The 20,257-nt window shown below is 41.0% G+C and overlaps 2 protein-coding genes across 3 annotated transcripts; both read right to left on the bottom strand.

Annotated features, from left to right (window-relative positions):
* jdp2a (Jun dimerization protein 2a) lies at positions 1-16,255 on the bottom strand. The gene is made up of 4 exons (XM_064953814.1): positions 16,044-16,255; positions 6,526-6,743; positions 947-1,051; positions 1-860 (listed from the first exon to the last, which is right to left on the bottom strand). The coding sequence occupies exons 1-4, from the start codon at positions 16,129-16,131 to the stop codon at positions 678-680; spliced, it is 594 nt and encodes a 197-aa protein (XP_064809886.1). The 5' UTR covers positions 16,132-16,255; the 3' UTR covers positions 1-677.
* A 384-nt stretch (positions 16,256-16,639) lies between these two features.
* On the bottom strand, positions 16,640-20,119 carry fosaa (v-fos FBJ murine osteosarcoma viral oncogene homolog Aa). Of its 2 annotated transcripts, none has more exons than XM_064955632.1 (4): positions 19,381-20,119; positions 18,436-18,663; positions 18,010-18,117; positions 16,640-17,895 (listed from the first exon to the last, which is right to left on the bottom strand). In XM_064955632.1, exons 1-4 carry the CDS (start codon positions 19,519-19,521, stop codon positions 17,227-17,229), a joined length of 1,146 nt encoding a protein of 381 aa, XP_064811704.1. In that variant the 5' UTR covers positions 19,522-20,119; the 3' UTR covers positions 16,640-17,226. The 2 variants fall into 2 exon arrangements, with proteins under 2 accessions (XP_064811704.1, XP_064811705.1); XM_064955633.1 differs by having other exon boundaries at positions 18,436-18,614; positions 19,381-19,462.
* Between the last annotated feature and the right edge of the window lie 138 nt (positions 20,120-20,257).

Here is a 20,257-nt window from a genome sequence, read left to right as displayed (position 1 = left end):
AAAAGGAGAAAGGAACTATTTATTTAACAGAAATACAAAATGTATCACCTTTTGTGATAGCTTATATGTGTCTATATGATATAATATACAGTAAGTTTAAAAATAAGAACCATATTTGGAAGTAATAGCAGACCAACTACAATGTAAACAGTCCATACATAGGCTATGTGCATATGACGCCTGCGCCAACAAAAATAAAACGTCTCAACCGGTCTGCCATCAGCACATACTGTAATACAGGGAAAAAATATATTCAAAAACCCTACTAGTTCATAACCAGTACACAAGTAAAAACAAACATAGGACAAGTTCTGACTGTGCCTATGGGGCCTGAGAGATCTGTCACGTTGCCCAGGAGTGGGAGTATTTCTCACCAAGCTGCATTTAGCCATGTATGTATTTATTTATTTACAGTGATAGTGGCTGAGGCTATGGGGACCTGAATGGAAACAATAACAACACATCAAAATAAATGTATTTAACTGCCAGCACAAAGTCCAATCACATTGGGTCACATTTGTGTTTAAAGGCTCTCTGGCTCCAGGCAGGTGTGCTTAGCTGGTTTGCCTCTAAGCCAGGAACCCAGAGATACCGAAGTGCTGCTAGTTGGCCGGAGTGGGGCTTCACTGTAAACTGTAACAACACCCTGCTCTTCAGCTCAGAGTCTTGAGACATCACTAGCCCTCCAGTTGCTCCAGCAGGGGGTTGGCTTCACTCTCAGGGGTCTTGACGCTGTCCGTCCTGACTATGCACGTTGGGCGGTGGTGATTCAACATGATGATCAGCTGCTGCCGCTCATGCTTCAGCTCCTCAATCTGAGCTTTGAGTTCAGAGTTCATCACCTCTAGTCTCTCAGATTCCTGAGACAGTGGGGGCAGGAAGATCATTACTTATTCCTAGAAAACTGGAGAATTATTTCACATTTCATTAAAGAAAAACCTCTCACCCTTTGTAGATAGTCTGTCCTCTCCTTCTTTTTGTTTCTACAGCGTGCTGCTGCTACTTTGTTTTTCTCTCTCCTTCGTTTCCTCCTGTCTTCTTCCTCATCTCTCTACATTAAAGGAAAATGCAAACATATTTTAAAACCGAACAAGGTGGAAAATGGACCCCGCAATTATATTTCAACTGCAAGAAACAATCTAAAAGCGGGTTACTTGTTTTAATGATAATTCTGTCCAATAGGTGATGCTATTGGTCAACATTAAAGGCCCAGTACAATCAAAAACATGATATTCTGTGACACACACCCAAACGTTGAATAATAGTAAAGACATCAAAATTATGAAATAACACATATGGAATCATGTAGTAACCAAACCAGTTTTAAAATATATTTGAGATTCTTCAAAGTAGCCACCCTTTGCCTTGACAACAGCTTTGGACACCCTTAGCATTCTCTCAACCAGCTTCATGAGGAATGCTTTTCCAACCGTCTTGAAGGAGTTCCCACATATGCTGAGCACTTGTTGTGTCTACTTTTCTTTCACTCTGCAGTCCAACTCATCCCAAACCATCTCAATTGGGTTGAGGTCAGGTGATTGTGAAGGCCAGGTCATCTGATGCAGCACTTCATCACTCTCCTTCTTGGTCAAATAGCCCTTACACAGCTGTTGAAAAACAAATGATAGTGGGACTAAGTGCAAACCAGATGGACTGGTGTATCGCTGCTGAATGCTGTGGTAGCCATGCTGGTTAAGTGTGCCTTGAACTCTAAATAAATCACTGACAGCGTCACCAACAAAGCACCTCTACACCTCCTCCACGCTTCACGGTGGAAACCACACATAGTCTTGAGCCTCACAAAGACACGGCAGATGTAACCAAAAATCGCAAATTTGGACTGATCAGGCCAAAAGGTCCGATTTCCACCGGTCTAATGTCCATTGCTCCTGTTTCTTGGCCCAAGCAAGCCTCTTATTATTGGTGTCCTTTAGTAGTGGTTTCTTTGCTGCAATTCGAGCATGAACGTCTGATTCGCACAGCCTCCTCTGAACAGTTCATGTTGAGAAGTGTGTTACTTGAACTCTGAAGCATTTATTTGAGCTGTAATCTGAGGTGCAGTTAACTGCCGATTTCTGAGTCTGGTAACCAATGAACTTATCCTCTGCAGCAGAGGTAACTCTGGATCTTCCTTTCATGGTGGTCCTCATGAGAGCCAGTTTCATGACAGCGCTTGATGGTTTTTGCGACTGCACTAGAAGAAATTTTGAAAGTTCTTGAAATTTTACGGATTGACTGACCTTCATGTCTTACAATAATGATGGACTGTCATTTTTTCTTTACTTATTTGAGCTGTTCTTGCCATAATATGGACTTGGTATTTTACCAAATAGGGCTACACCCCTACCTTGTCACAACGCAACTGATTGGCTGAAACGCATTAAGGTAAGTTATTCCACAAATTCACTTGAATTTGAAATGTATTCCAAATGTCGACCTCATGAATCTGGTTGAGAGAATGCCAAGAGTGTGAAAAGCTGTCATCAATGCAAATGGTGGCTACATTGAAGAATCTCAAATATATTTTGATTTGTTTAAAACTTTTTTGGTTTCTACATGATTCCATGTGTGTAATTTCATAGTTTTGATGTCTTCACTATTATTCTACAACGTAGAAAATCATAAAAATAAAGAAAAAACCTGGAATGAGTAGGTGTGTCCAAACATTTGACTGGTACTGTATGCATGCATGTCAGCGGAGGCTCCTCAGATGAGGAAGGGGAGGACCATCCTTCACAGTGAACTTCATAAAAATAAATGTAAAACATTTAGACAAAACTATACTAAATAGATTCACATTTCACCAAATAATTTATTAAAACACACTGTTTTGCAATGAAGGTCTACAGTTGCCTCAACAGCACTCCATGGTGTAGCCGGAGGACAGCTAGCTTCCTCCTCCTCTTGCTATATTGACTTCAAATACAAAACCTAGGAGGCTCTTCGTTCTCACCCCCTTCCATAGATTTAAACAGTAATTATGACAACTTCCAGAGGACGTCCTCCAACCTATCAGAGCTCTTGCAGCATGAACTCACATGTTGTCCACCCAATCAAAGGATCAGATAACTCATCTAGTACAGAAAGCATAAGATACAGCTAGCTAGCACTGCAGTGCATAAAATGTGGTGAGTAATTGACTCAGAGAGAGAAAGACAATAGTTGAACAGTTTAACAAATTAATATTTTCAAAAATGAAAGAGAAGAGAGGAGTGTCATTTTTCACGTTCAGGTTCACTTACCTAGCTAGCAAATGCAGCTAGCTAGTTTAGCCTACTCAAACACCCGGCTCAAACAGAGGGATGCTATGTCAGCTAACGTTAGCTGGCTATGACTATCCAACAACATATCTCCAAGTCAAGGTAAGCTTTTGGTTTTATTAATTTATTGCCACCAGGGCCCATCGGTGTAACTGCCTACTGACTAAACATTAATGTTACTGCATGATTGTAGGAGTTTTGTTTTGCCTGCTCACATACAGCTGATGTGTTGTACATTGAAGTCCACAAAGGAAGGGATAAAGGTGAGAGGAGAAGAGTGCATAGAGGCGAGAAGGAATACAACGTGGTGTTTACGCATGATCAGAGGTGTATTCACTCTGCCAATTCTGTTGAAAAACATTTCTTAAAACGGAAGCAAACGAAACAGGGATAAAAATAACTGAATTCGTCCTATAGAAACTCCTGTTTGGAACTGTTGGACTAATGATTACACCCTAGATAAGCGAGATGAAGGCAAGAGTGTGCAAGGCAGTATTGAATGTGTCACTGTCCATGTGTCACTGTCACCTCAAATTTATCTCAACCTGTGTGCACCTACATTGTAAACTTCCATTCATATGCTAAGTTTTAGCAAACTCATGATGGCTATAGGGAACATTTACCTATCATGAAGTAGCCTGAACAAAGGTGAACGGGATATGAATGACAGTCATCCAATATTCTGTAATTGAAATTATGCCATTCTCATAAAAAAAAAAAAATGTTGTCCTCCCTCATCATAAACAGCACTAACCACCACTGGTGGTTATTTCCACACTACGAGGTTGGAATAATATTGTGAAATCCGGAAATGCTATTTACGTATAAGAACGGTTGGAAAATACATCTCAGCCTGCTTTGGTGGGTTTGAGTTTTTGCCTGCCTGGTAGTGATGGGATGGTTGATAGCACTACTGATTCAACACAACTTATCGATGCTCGTATCAAAAGTAAAAATACCACATGATGATGACATTGGAAGCGTTGGTGGTCACACTAGCATCTGACAGGTGTCGTAACAGAGAGCCGATCACTGCTAGCAGATTTTTGTTTTTATCTAGACATTTCACCTTCTTAGCAGTGGGAAAGCTACTGTAGCTCAGGGCGTAGCGCCATAAGGTAGAATAATCTATTCTGAAATTGTAGCACACCATTGAATCTTGAGTGCCTATTTAGAATTGTCTTTCTCAGTGATTGTAAATTAAACAGCCAAAACAATGTTGACAAGCAGTTACCACGTAATAAATTACGTACAAAGCTTAGTTTGATCCCTCCCTCAGTGGATCCCGCTGTGGCTTCCAAGACATTGAGCCCTGCTGGGCACTATTTACAGGGTTAATAGAAACATTCTTCTCCAGTTCTCGCATGACAGGTGATTCTGCCTGTACAGCAGCAGCAATTGAGTCTGTGGTCTTAATGCACAGGAACGAATCCCTGTTTGGATGTTCTTTTTTTTCTTTGAAACACTGGTTACTTTGTATTTCTAACTTATAAATCAAGTGTTTTGATAAGCATAGGCTGTTCCGATTTTTATTTAACATCCTAAATCATACAAGAGACTGTGGCTCCATTGTAAAAAAAAATAAAAAATAATAATAATATATATTATATATTACATACCCATTCAATAGTTTGGGGATACTTAGAAATGTCCGTGTTCTTGAAAGAAAAGCACATTTTTCATCCATTAAAATAACATCAAATTGATCAGAAATACAGTGTAGACAGTGTCGATTACAGTGTCGATTACAGGCTCAAAATGGCCTACCCCTTCACAGAACAGCACAAACTGTCTCTAACCAGAATAGAAAGAGGAGTGGGAGGCCCGGTGCACAACTGAGAAAGAGGACAAGTACAGTAGAGTGTCTAGTTTGAGAAACAGATGCCTCTCACAAGTCCTCAACTGGCAGCTTCATTAAATGGTACCCGCAAAACACCAGTCTCAATGTCAACAGTGAAGAGGCGACTTCAGGATGCTGGTGTTTCGATAAAATAATAAAATAAAAAAATTACTGTTTTCGGTTTCAATTATTTTGGTTGAATGCTGTAACACAGAATAAAACTATTAATAAAAGTTCCATGATTGCCCATTACTGCTTAACACATACAAACTATAATTTATTCACTTTAATAAAATATTTCAGTTGTGCATTTTATTTGATTACTAATTAATTCCAAGCAAGTCATCATCTCATCTCTGTGGAGCTGCTGCCTGTGCTGTCTCACAAAAATCACTATTTTGTAGTTCTTCTAAGTAAATAATGCATACTTTTATGATGGCTGAATACCAACTATCAATCACTTTGATCATGCATTTTCAGGTAAAGAGACCTCGAGAAGCATCAGCTGCTCTCTATGTCCTCGCGATTGCGAATTCTTGTCTCTTCCATAGCAGTCGTAAATGATACACAGACCAAGTAGATGCACTATGGATTATGGTCATTGTTGTTAATTACCACAGTTTAATACACTAAACTATGTAGAATATTGGCCTGTTGGAAACTACAACTCCTTACAGTTCAAACGGGATTGGATTTATTTCTAAGAAAAAATTAAATAAACAGGGCAAAAAGTTTGTTGACCAACGCTCACGCCTATCCATTGCCCCACCACATTTTGATAGAGGCAATGGGAAAACAGGTTTATATAAACAGCACCCATGCTGATATGTATTCCTGACCAGTAGATGTCTCTAAGGTGCACTGTGTTAAAAGCTCAGTTATTAACAGTTTTTCGGCACAATTGAGTGAAAGCCACAAAGGCATTGGTTACCCATCACTACTGCCTGGTGTTATCACCAGGCGGTAAATTAGTTAATAGACCAATAACAAAAATAGTTCCAAACCTCAACGCAAATATCAGATAGTTTTCAGTTTTCCCCACCCCAATCAGACCACTCACAGACAGTCCTTGCAAAATTCTTGCTTGATAAGTTGCTCTTCGCTAAAAGAGGCTATTTTTGTTTCTTTTTGACCATTTTAATCGAAAACAATCACAATAAGGTATTTAATTGTTATCTAGAAATTATTTGATATTGAGATAAAAAAAAAGCTGCATTGGACCTTTAAGTAGATACTTAAGTCCCTCTGAGGTCTGGGAACAAAATATTATGTTTTCAAACTCAAACTTCTGTGATGGTTAGAAAAATTAGAAAAAACAACAACAACAAAAATGAATGGTCTTAAACGGTAAAATTACCTGAAAGATATCTGAATTTCAACTTCTGACAACATCTTCAAGAACCAAAGCAAAACTTTCAATCTCACCTCTGTTTTGATGGTTAGGGGCCTCTTCCCTAGCTTGCCCAAGAAGTGCAGTGGAGAGAGCATGGCCCCCAGTTCCCGGAGGTTGGTGTATTTGAGCTGGTCAGTCAGTGTGGTGTAGGGGATCCCTGCCAGGGGACCCAGGCTGGGCAATGAGCCGGCTGTCATCCGAGGATCTGGGATTGGTCCCGGCATCATATAAGACCCAGCCGTGACCACAGCTGATAGGAACAGGGACAAAAGGGCAGGAAAATACATTAAGAAAATCAAAGATGTGGATTGAGATGTACAATTCACCACCTTGTCCCCATGTTCTGAATATTTCACAACATTTTGCAGCTGTACCAGAGTAAAAGATCTGAATACATTTTACTCAAAATATTCACATTTCAAACCTGCTTCTAGTTTTGGTATAGCAGACAGATAATTGGTTTACTTTCATTTCAGTCTGCTAAAGGGCTTAAATGTGTCATTTCCACGAGTGCACCTGGTTTCCCTGGCAGCCTTCTCTAATGAAATGTTGGCATGTTGCAGAGCAGGAGGCCGAGGCTGTCTCCCATTAGGCCATTTTATTATTTCATCTCTCTTTTTTCTGGAATGTATGTATACTCCCATTTACAGAGGTCTTGGCAAGGATCTATGTGGGGGTTTTTTTTATTCCCAAGAAAGCCAAGAGAGGCACACAACCCTGCACAAAAGTAGACTCAGACACGTTCCACTTTATCCCACGGAGAGCTACAGACTGCCATTGCCAACAAACATCCATTTCCCATGTTTTCCTCCATATGAGCCTTTTCTCCATGTCAGGGAGGTGGAATGTGGCTGGAGGATCTCAGGACAATGTGGCCAACCCTGGTCCTCTGATAAAGGCCCTTCCTCTATCCCTTCTCCTCCTATTTTGTCTGACTAAACTGACACTATCCAAAAGCTATGGTGTCATACTTGTTCACCAGCATCTTGCCTGTAAATCTGTTTGGTTTATAACTGTAGTGATATACAGTGCATTTGGAAAGTATACAGACCCCTTCATTTTACAACATTTTGTTACATTACAGCCTTAATCTAAAATTGATTAAATAAATATTAAATAATCATGAATCTACACACAATACCCTATAATGCCAAAGCGAAAACAGATTTTTTGACATTTCTGCAAATGTTTTACAAATAAAAAAACAGAAATACCTTATTTACATAAGTATTGACACCCTTTGCTATGGGATTTGAAATTGAGCTCAGGTGCATCCTGTTCCCATTGATCATCCTTGAGATGTTTACAACTTGGAGTCCACCGGTGGTAAATTCAATTGACTGGACATGATTTGGAAAGGCATATGCCTGTCTATATAAGGTCCCACAGTTGACAGTGCATGACAGAGCAAAAACCAAGCCATGAGGTCGAATTAATTGTCCGTAGAGCTCCGAGACATAATTGTGTCGAGGCACAGATCTGGGGAAGGGTTCCAACAAATATCCGCAGCATTGAAGGTTTCCAAGAACACAATGGCCTCCATCATTCTTAAATGGAAGAAGTTTGTAACCACCCAGACTCTTCCTAGAACTGGCTGCCCGGCCAAACTGAGCAATCGGGGAGAAGGGCCTTGGTCAGGGAGGTGACCAAGAACCCGATGATCACTCTGACAGAGCTCCAGAGTTACTCTGTGGAGATGGGAGAACCTTCCAGAAGGACAACCATCTCTGCAGCACTCCACCAACCAGGCCTTTATGGCAGAGTGTTCAGACGGAAGCCACTCCTCAGCAAAGGGCACATGACAGTCCGCTTGGAGTTTGCCAAAAGGCACCTAACAGAGACTCTCAGACCATTAGAAACAAGATTCTCTGGTCTGATGAAACCATGACTGAACTATTTGGCCTAAATGCCAAGTGTTACATCTGGAGGAAAACTGGCAGCATCCCTAAGGTGAAGCATGGTGGTGGCAGCATCATGCTGTGGGGATGTTTTTCAGCAACATGGACTGGGAGACTAGTCAGGATCAGGGGAAAATGAACAGAGCAAAGTACAGAGAGATCCTTGATGAAAACCTGCTCCAGAGTGCTCAGGACCTCAAACAGGGGGCGAAGTTTCACCTTCCAACAGGACAATGACCCTAAGCACACAGCCAAGACAACGCAGGAGTGGCTTCGGGACAAGTCTCTAAATGTCCTTGAGTGACCCAGACAGAGCCAGGACTGGAGACCCGAATCTCCCCATCCAATCTGACATAGCTTGAGGATCTGCAGCAAAGAATGGGAGAAACTCCCCAAATACAGGTGTATGGGGTAATTGTGTGTAGATTGATGAGGGGAAAAAAACGACTTAATCAGTTTAAGAATAAGGCTGAAACGTAACAACATTTGGAAAGAGTCTAGGAGTCTGAATACTTTCCGAATGCACTACGTTTCGCAAGGACATCTGCTTGAGACAGAGCTTGAGAGGATCTGCAGCAAAGAATGGGAGAAACTCCCCAAATACAGGTGTGCCAAGCTTGTAGTGTCATACCAAAGAAGACTTGAGGCTGTAATCGCTGCCAAAGGTGCTTCAACAAAGTACTGAGTATAGGGTCGGAATACTTATCACATCTATTTTTTCCAATACATTTGCAAATGTCTAAAACCCTGTTTTGGCTTTGTTATTATGGGGTAATTGTGTGTAGATTGATGAGGGGAAAAAACTACTTAATCAGTTTAAGAATAAGGCTGAAACGTAACAACATTTGGAAAGAGTCTAGGAGTCTGAATACTTTCCGAATGCACTACGTTTCGCAAGGACATCTGCTTCTACTCCCAGGAGAGTAGCAAGTAATTAATTTGGTAGGATGATACATAGGGTATAGTATATAACCTCAGCAAAAGAAGAAACGTCCTCTCACTGTCAACTGCATTTATTTTCAGCAAACTAAACATGTGTAAATATTTGTATGAACATAACAAGATTCAACAACTGAGACAAACTGAACAGGTTCCACAGACATGTGACTAACAGAAATGGAATAATGTGTCCCTGAACAAAGGGGAGGGTCAAGATCAAAAGTAACAGTCCCTATCTGGTGTGGCCACCAGCTGCATTAAGTACTGCAATGAATCTCCTCCTCGTGGACTGCACCAGATTTGCAAGTTAAAGCTGTGAGATGTTACCCCAGTCCTTCACCAAGGCACCTGCAAGTTCCCAGACATTTCTGAGGGGAATGGTCCTAGCCCTCACCCTCCGATCCAACAGGTCCCAGACGTGCTCAATGGGATTGAGATCCGGGCTCGTTGCTGGCCATGGCAGAACACTGACATTCCTGTCTTGCAGGAAATCACGCACAGAACAAGCAGTATGGCTGGTGGCATTGTCATGCTGGAGGGTCATGTCAGGATGAGCCTGCAGGAAGGGTACCACATGAGGGAGGAGGATGTCTTCCCTGTCACGCACAGCATTGAGATTGCCTGCAATGACAAGCTCAGTCCGATGCAATGACAACAAGCTTAGTCCGATGATGCTGTGACACACCGCCCCAGACCACGATGGACCCTCCACATCCAAATCGATCCAGCCCCAGATTACAGGTCTCGGTGTAATGCTCATTCCTTCTATGATAAACGCAAATCCGACCATCACCCCTAGTGAGACAAAACCGCGACTCGTCAGTGAAGAGCACTTTTTGCCAGTCCTGTCTGGTCCAGCGACGGTGGGTTTGTGCCCATAGGCGACGTTGTTTCCGGTGATGTCTGGTGAGGACCTGCCTTACAACAGGCCTACAAGCCCTCAGTCCAGCCTCCCCTCTCTTCATCTTCTCTCACTGTTCTTCCACACCTGCATTGCTTGCTGTTTGGGGTTTTAGACTGGGTTTCTGTACATCTCTTTGATATATCAGCTAATGTAAGAAGGGCTATATAAATACATTTGATTTGAGTTAACGACCGTTCCACAAGTGCATGTTCATGTATTGTTTATGGTTCATTGAACAAGCATGGGGAACCGTGTTTAAACCCTTTACAATGAAGATCTGTGAAGCCATTTGGATTTTTACAAATTATCTTTGAAAGACAGGGTCCTGAAAAGGGGACGTTTCTCTTTTTGCTTAGTTTAGGTTACACTGTAGCTCACTTAACAGTGTCTCAATATCGTTTGTTTAAACAAAAGCATTTTAAATTAACTGCTTGACTCTACACAATTTTGCCTCACTCATTTGTAAGCTTGCATCAGCCATTCATTATTTTGCTGCTATTCAATGCAAAGGTTGCCATGAAAATCAACCGGCTCTAAAATCAAAGAGAAGGTGCGTAGAGAGAGGTATCCAAGAACAGCTAGATACCACAACTCTCCCAAGGATATCAGAGCCTGTTGCTGCAGACAGGACCACCGTCTGATTTCACATTTCCCACAACATTATGGACTGAAATGGACTTACAGATATACTCACAACACCAACTAAATAACACCCCTGGGGTACAATCTGGGTAAAGAATCATATTAGCGTATACCTTTGTTCTGAATGTACAGCATCCTTCCAAAAGATCTAAAAATAGAAATAGCTTGAGCTCAGCAGGATATGCAAGCATTCAAGTATTTGCTGAGTGAATGATGAGGGAAAAACAACCAGAACAGAAACTGTTTTCTTTGTTTGGAAGTTAGCATGCCATAGGATGCCATTTACATCGCTGTTCACACAGCCGTAGCACATCTGGACAACAGGAACACTTATGTGAGAATACTGTTCATTGACTACAGTACAGCATTCAACACTATTGTTCCCTCCTAGCTCAACACGAAGCTCTGGGTCTGGACACCACCCTCTGCAACTGGACCCTGGAATTCCTGACGAGCAGAGCACAAGCTGTGAGGATTGGCAACACCTCCTCCACACTGACTCTTAAAGTTTCCTCGGCCCTCTGCTGTACTTCCTATACACCTATGACTGCATGGCTTTGCATGACACTAATTCCATCAAGTTTGCTGATGACACCACAGTTATAGGCCTGATAACTAACAACAAGTCAGCCTACAGGGAGGAAGTAAGTGAACTTGCAACCTCTCCCTCAACATCAGCAAAACAAAGGAGTTGATTGTTGACTTCAGGAAGCAGAGGGGGGAACATGACCTGACTCAAATGAACGGGACTGCAGTAGAGAGTCAGCAGTTTTAAGTTCCTCCGTGTCCACATCACTGAGGACATGACATTGACCAACAACACCACCACTCTTGTCAAGAGGGTGCAACAGCATCTCTACTTCCTAAGGCAGCTGAAGAAATTCACATGCCACCCGGGTCCTCTCCATATACTACTGCTGCACCATCGAGAGCGCCCTGACTGGTTGGAATGCGGCCTGGAACGAAAATTGCCCCATCCACGACCGCAAGGCCCTCCAGCTTGTGATGAAGATGGCCCAGTACATCACTGGTACCGTGCTCCCACCCATCTAGGAAATCTACTCAGAACGGTGCCTGAGGAAGGCCCGCAGCATCATTAAGGACCCCACACACCCCAGCCACAAGCCGTTCACTCCCTTACCATCAGGCAGTCGGTATCAGAGCTTGAGGTCTGATAGAAACTGTCTCTGAGCCTGTTGGTATCTACAAGCCATCAGACTGCTGAACACTAACTGGACTGACCACCTGCACAGACTCTCTTCATGCTGCACAACTTAAACACTTGCCTCCCAAACCCCCCTTCTCCAAAACGTGTAAATATTGGACTAAACATTGTGCCTTCCTGTATTATACTTATGCTAAAAAATGTATTCTGTTGTACTGAGCCATTTACTTTATGTCTGTATTTTTTATATTTTATTATTGATTATTCTTGTTGTGAAGGAACCTGCAAGTCAGCATTTTGTTGGACGGTGAATCCCATGTGTATCCCGTACATACGGCTAATAAAACTTCAAACTAGTAAAAGAGTACAGTAATCCAGACACCAACTAAAACCCAGGATACATTGATACAGGATGTCCTACCTCTGACCCAAATAATAGAAAGTACTGAAGGTTTCCTTCAAATGTCTATACAGCTTGGGCCTATGCCGTTTAGTCGTACAACGTTGAGTTGCAATTAATGGGACCCAAGCAAAGTAAGCCAAAAACCTCACTCTGGGCAAGGTACCAAGACAAGTAATTTGAGGTTTTTGTGTATTTGCATGCAAGTGTAGCCTGTTTCACTCAAGAATACGCTAGCCCTTTCTACCTGCCCCCTCCCTCCACCACCTAACTGCCCTAATGTGCAACATTAAATCTACCAACAGCTTCCATTTGCCCTCCTTTTACAGCAAATTCTGTTCAACTAAGTAAATAATTTACTAAAATATTACCATTGCACAGATACAACCCAATTTGGCTTTATGGATGAAAATCTTTCAATTGTCAGTATATATATATATATATATCTATCACACACAGTACCAGTCAAATGTTTGGACACACCTACTCATTCAGGGTTTTTATTTTTTACTATTTTATACATTGTAGAATAATAGTGAAGACATCAAAACTATGAAATAACACATATGGAATCATGTAGTAACCAAAAGTGTTCAATCTAAATATATGTTATATTTTAGATTTTTCAAAGTACCCAACCTTTGCCTTGACAAATTTGCTCACTATTGGCATTCTCTCAAATATCTTCATGAGGTAGTTACCTGGAATGCATTTCAATTAACAGCTGTGCCATTTTAAAAGTTAATTTGTGGAATTTCTTTCGTTTGAGCCAATCAGTTGTGCTGTGACAAGGTAGGGGTGGTATACAGAAGGTAGCCCTATCTGGTAAAAGATCAAGTCCATATTACGGCAAGAACAGCTCAAATAATCAAGGAGAAATGATAGTCCATCATTACTTTAAGACATGGTCAGTCAATTTGGAAAATGTCAAGAACTTTCTTCTAGTGCAGTCACAAAAAACATCAAGTGCTATGATGAAACTGGCTCTCATGAGGACCGCCACAAAAAAAGGAAGACCCAGAGTTACCTCTGCTGCAGAGGATAAGTTCATTAGAGTTACCAGCCTCAGATTGCAGCCCAAATAAATGCTACAGAGTTCAAGGAACACACATCTCAACATCAACTGTTCAGAGGAGACTGTGTGAATCAGGACTTCATGGTCAAATTGCTGCAAGAAACCACTACTAAAGGACACCATTTAGAAGAAGAGACTTGCTTGGGCCAAGAAACACGAGCGATGGACATTAGACAGGTGGAAATCTGTCCTTTGGTCTGATTTTTGGCTCCAACCGTCGTGTCTTTGATAGAGTAGGTGAATGGATGATCTCCACATGTGTGGTTCCCACCATGAAGCATGGAGGAGGTGGAGTGATGGTGTGGGGGTGCTTTGCTGGTGACACTGTCAGTGATTTATTTGGAATTCAAGGCACACTTAACCAGCATGGTTACCACAGCATTCTGCAGTGATTTACCATCCCATCTGGTTTGTGCTTAGTGGGACTAACATTTGTTTTTCAACCGGACAATGACCCAAAACCCACCTCAAGCCTGTGTAAGGGCTATTTTACCAAGAAGGAGAGTGATGGGGTGCTGCATAAGATGACCTGGCCTCCACAATCACCCAACCTCAACCCAAGTAAGATGGTTTGGGATGAGTTGGACCGCAGAGAAAAGGTAAAGCAGCCAACAAGTGCTCAGCATATGTGGGAACTCCTTCAAGACTGTTGGAAAAGCATTCCTCATTAAGCTGGTTGAGAGAATGCCCCGAGTGTGCAAAGCGTTCATCAAGGCAAAGGGTGGCTACTTTGAAGAACCTAAAATATATTTTGATTTGTTTAAAACTTTTTGGTTACTACTTGATTCCATGACATAGTTATTTCTTCATTAATATTCTACAACGGAGAAAATAGTAAAAAGAAAAGAAAAACCCTGGAATGAGTAAGTGTGTCCAAACTTTTGCCTGGATAGATAGAGATAGAGAGAGAGAGAGCTAACTAACAGAATAGATATTGGTATGTCTTAGCAAAACCTGTCTTAGCCTGCTTCACCTTATGTGCAGAACATGATTCAATGTTTGCTATGTGGTGCACATTTTGATTGTACCAGACTGAAACCCAAGGTTAAATCAAGAAAATACAAGCAAATGTCCATCATTTTGTCTCAGCATATAATTAGTTTCAGTTCTAAAGTTCCTCAAAAGGAAAGTACCAAGCCCAAAAACCTGGAAGTAATATGTGGAACTCCTCTGGTATTGTTGAAACTAGTACTGTTATGATGTTAGTTGCAATGCTACATGATAATGACCTTTGTGGCAGCTTTAGTAGCCTATGCAGTAGTCACATACTTCAACAACCAGGTCTCTGTAATGTTTTATTTATGCAACTACTGTAATGTGTGTCTATGTGCAGACAATTTTAATGAACAATAATACAAATATCTACATAGCACAGTTTATGACAGGCTAACTGCAATTACACAGTCATTACAGATATCTAAGAAAATTATCTAATAGATGTATTGTTGTCCTTGTATTAGAGACAAATACATCTTGGTAATTTATTTTAATGCCCTGACTAAGTTGCTCTGGATAAGTGCATCTGCCAAATGAACAAAATGTATATCTTAATGTAATGTCCTGTGGTCCTGTAAAGCACAGTTACATTGCATTCACAAAGAAACATGTTTTCTCCCTCCCAGTGAAAGTAAGGAATGAATGGGGAACAAAAAGGCAGGGTTTATGAGCAATCCAATGTCTCATGTCAAGACGCCTTTGGAGGTTTTCAATTGAGGACTGTGTACCTGCAACCTCACCATTCATACCAATAATATATGACCCAATAAAGGCAGATTAGAAAATGTAATTAAATTGAAATGTGTATTATATGAATAAGAACGATACAAATGTGTTCATTACTGAATGATTTGGGTATGCAACAGTAAAAATTTCAATACTAAAACAGAAAGTGAAAAAATAAAGAAACCTTTAACAGAGAGCTGAAAATAGTTGAGAAATTAGCATTATTACCAGAAGCTTATTTTATTTTACAGAAAAAATAGATCCAGCGTCCACTGTAAATAGTAGGCTACCTACTAAATTGATACATTGTCAGAATTCCATCACGTTTTTGTAAAACTCCTGAAAGCCCGTGTTTACACAGCAACAAGAAAAGTAAACCTGGTTAATAATGATACACTTGAGTCATGACTCATTTCAAAGCATTAGTTATTATTCAGTATGGCATGCATGTTATGTAACGGACTTTTGCAGTGATGAAACGTTAAACCAATGTTCGTTCAGGAAAAATTAAGTTGCAGAGAAACACTTTATTGGGATGAATAAACGTGTAGGTCTGCAAGCGTGCATACTAAACAGATGAAAACCATTGAGTGTAAAGTTATGTCTCGTGAAGAACGTTTATAAACTCCATAAATGCTTAAATTAGGCTATTGCTGCCCAATCCAAAGAGAAAGAAAGAACGGGATTGCACAATTGCACGACTGTGCACAATTGTCCACTGAAAAACTCATGAATTGCACACATTCGCAACTCAAGTGTGGCGCCCCTGTATAATAAATGTTTCTCGACTACGAAAATATATTACCTGACTTTGATCCCGAGTGCAACAGTTGTCCTTTCTTCTTGTCAGCTGAAGGTCGAGAGTATATTTTAAAAATTGGAAACCGTTGCATCAGCCCGTTTAAATAGTGATCCCTATCTGGGAGGATTTGGGAATGCGGAAATGAGTTATGCCAACTAGACGTAAACTGGGATGTAAAAAGCACAGCTCAAAGTGGGAGCAAGAAGTGGGGAAGTCCTATCCGTCCCTCCCCTAGAAACCAGAAAACAAACCCCTCCACTGACTCAGTGCAGAACAGGACAGACCCTGTCGTCTGCCCACGCACCTCAATTGGGATTCCGTGTGTAATTTACACCTGCCGTTAATGCCTATAAACGCCATTTTTGTTTGAATAATTCACTATATCAATACTCTCACCTTCTTTCCCAGAGACAGAAACACAGAGAGAGAGAGAGAGATGTTTTCTACAACAAGTAAGAGAAACTACAAACAAGGGGAGCATCCAGATCAAATTCAATGCGGGTTGTTTCTAGATATTATGAAATGCATTAATTGTGAAACTCGATGGAGCAACACTAGCTGGTATGTGTGATGTTTAACAATCAAAAAAGCACCCAACATCACTTTGAATGAATATTTAATGTGAATATTTATCAATAAGCAATAAATGCTCATTAACTTTTTTTATTTGACAAACAAGTCCAAATCTGAGGTAAAAAAATAAATCATCATAAATTACATCTTGATAGATATAGCACTGGATGTTTTCATGGAAAACTCTAAACATTGTAACAATGAGGTCAAATCACAGTGGATGACATTGAGGTATCTATGTGAGTACTGAACATGGATGTTTACTTTAACACAACATTCATTGCTATTGATATATTATTCCCATTGAAGCACAAAACCATACAGTCAATTCCACAATACAGTTTACCAGATCAAACATATATGAACATTATTTGGAATTCCTCGGCATGCGTTAAAACCAGAACATACTTCATCCCCATCTGTAAAATGTATAGCCGTGCTTTTAGCTACATAAGTTGTATCTGGAAGAAGTTTATACTTGCTTAGTCAAGTAACACATTTCATTGATGTAATCCTCAAACTGATGTGCTGACACCACAGCAAGTCTCTGATATCTTATTACAACTGGGGATACCAACTGCAGTGATCCACCAATCAACTCCCTCTGCTGACATTATAAGGCCAACAGGGTTGGAGACTTGAGGATATCAACAGATTCAGCCTTGCCCACTCCACTTTTGCGACCGTCAAACCCCTCTCCAAAGGAGTCGAGCTCGGGACAGGAGAATGTGAAAATGGTCAAGTAGCTGCTACAGGTGGGGGTCGATGTCACAACAGGAGTGCTCAGAGGCTCTAGGTCGTTAGACACAGATTTGTACAGGGTTTCCCAGTCCGTAACCCCAAGGGAACCGCTCAGGTCAATGTCTGGTACAGAGCGGGCAGTCTCTGTAGGGACTTTCTCCTCCATGCTGGGCAGCAGATTGTCCAGGAGCCCCTCCTTCATGTCCAAAGAGGGCTCAAGGTCGCAGATGTTTACTTCAGCACTGGCACAGAGTAGGATGTTGGAGTTCCCAGAGATGGCTGTGGATGGGTCACTGGGAATGTCCATGTCCTGGAGCGAGGGGGCTTCCTGGGCACTGTCCTCATGGAGCTTACTCCCCTCTGGGCTGGGGGGCAGCTCGGGAGACCCACTGGGCTCCAAGAAGATGGAGTCCAGGTCGTCTGCAATTTGGCACACAGGGTTATGAGTAGCGAGGACAATTTCGAGCCTCTCTTTCTCTTTGAGGAGATTGGCTATCTCAATCTGCAGAGCTGTTTTGTCTTCCTCCAGCTGATCAGTCTCCTTTGGAAAACAAAAACAAAATGAGGAACACAGGAAATATAAACAATCATAACTATAGATTACTATTTAAAATGATGGTACTGTGATTAGCATGATGTCCAAGGGTTAACTTACAGCTTGCAGTGTATCAGTGAGTTCCCTCCGTCTGTTGCGACACTTGGCTGCAGCCATTTTATTCCTCTCTCTCCTCACCCTCTTCTTCTCTTCTTCCTCTGGAGAGAGCTGTGAGATTCAGAGAAAAACACTTGCACCTTGAATAATCTGGCCATTTAATCTCCTAATCTCAGACTTCCATTGCCAGTTCCCCCTTTCTACAGGAGCAAAAGCATCTTTCTCTGCAGTGCGTCTAAAAATAGACCGTTGTTGCAGACTCACTGTGACCTGAATATAAATGAACTGCCTGAGCTCGGCACACAGCCAAATACACTGCTCTTGGGGAGCATGCAATGCTGCTGCACTGTTGGAAATTAAGATTGATTTAGATGTTCACACAAGTGAATGTGTTTCATTTTATTTGCAATCTGAAAAGCGCTAACCAACCTGTTCGATTTTCCCCTTTCTGCCAGTGTTTTTTCCCCTGCTCCCGCCCACTTTGGGTGTTGCCTGGTGAGAGCTCTGCACTTCATTGGCTTGCTTGCTACCCAGAGATGGGGAGACAGATGTTATAATAGTCGGCTGGACCATCCACTGCAAATCTGGGGTAGTGGAAATTGCAGTCACTGTTGGAACAAATGAAGTGGCTGGTATATCCATGTCTGGGCAGAGCTCCTGCAAAGTTATATATTATCACAGTTATTAATAATTTACCACTAATGATTTTTATCACAATTTCCTTAATTATTTTACTGCACAACAAGTCAGTCATTCTAAACACATGTTATTCTAATGACAGAGACATAAAGGTAATTACCCCATTTGTATTGGGGATGTCTGACTTTATGCTGTATTGTCATAGCATGTATGAACTATGTATGGGTTTTCTTAAAATATATCTAGCCATCTAAAAATAGTCTCCCCGAACCAATATTTGACTTTATCATTGCTACTGACGTCAACACTGACGCAGAGATGCTGAGAAGTCTCCGGAATGGATTTATTTTCTCAATGAACCGCTGCATGGACACGCTACATATTTGGCCTGAGGACTTGACAATAATAATACACCCAATTTTCATCCACAGGCGTGTTATTGCATTTTCAATATTTCACTCTTGGATTTTGGAATAGGAAACAGGTATTCATAACATAAATATGAATAATATGGTAAAATTATGTACCTCACTTACCCACCCATATGCTGACAATCTCGATAAATAAATCAATGATTTCCGATTATTGATTTCACACTCATTTATGTTAATAGACTATTGATTAACAATGATAAACGATGAAAGTCACCCACATTTAATTAATAGTCGTTGACATCGTTGTGTGTGAATATTATTATCATTGCATCACAGACCTCACCACTAGATTCATTCATACCTGTGCACTGCTCTCTGACGGCGAAGCTGAGGACGTGGAGAAAGAGTCATCTTGCGTCTTCTGATAGTACATCAGGGTGTCCCCGACAGGAGATTCTGTGCTGCAGCGAGACATTGAATCGAATTCAGAGTTAAGAAACATGTCTTAAAATATCCTCAGCTAATAGAATAACCGGCCTGCTCGTCAAATATAGTTTTTCTTCAGTTGCATCTATTCCAGGTTTATACCTGGTAACTGATAGACTCGTGTGCAAGCCCCTCCTTTTATAGTCTGCCAGACTTTTATGAATGAACGGAGGCTATACCATCTCTATGGAGGGGAGCCACAGGACAAAGAAACACACATTTAGCATATTTTTTTTTAACATCGGCCAAATGCTCAATGTCATATGACTGAGTTGATAAAATGTGTAATTTCCCTCAAGTTAAATATAATGTATTTTTTCCAAATGCATTTATCCAACAAATACCAGAGAGAAGTGGGTAGCGTGTAGCATGCCCATTCATAAATTCAGGCATACGGACTTTACTGATTTTGTGAAAATAACAGCACATTTTAATGGCCATATAATGCAGTTGTCTCTATCTGAATTAATTGGTTTACAGCGCACTATATGACATTGGAAATATACACAATAGTTACTGCTTAGAATTATTGTAAATGTTATATGCGTTTTATCAGGCAGCAGGATAATTATAGGCCACTACAACTACAGTTATCTACACACAAGAACTGATAAATCTGGTTGCGTTAGTTCTAAAGCTATTTTTTTTATTACATAATAGAATGACAGTATAAAATTAGACTACGCCATTAATATAACGACAGTTATTATACGCCAATCTCCCAAAGGATGCATTCCATATAAGGACACTGA

Source organism: Oncorhynchus masou, chromosome 32 (genome assembly GCF_036934945.1).
Source record: "Oncorhynchus masou masou isolate Uvic2021 chromosome 32, UVic_Omas_1.1, whole genome shotgun sequence".
Taxonomy (NCBI): Eukaryota; Metazoa; Chordata; class Actinopteri; order Salmoniformes; family Salmonidae; genus Oncorhynchus; species Oncorhynchus masou.
The sequence above is the reverse complement of the archived record's forward strand: the minus strand, read 5'-3'. Positions and strand labels throughout refer to the sequence as shown.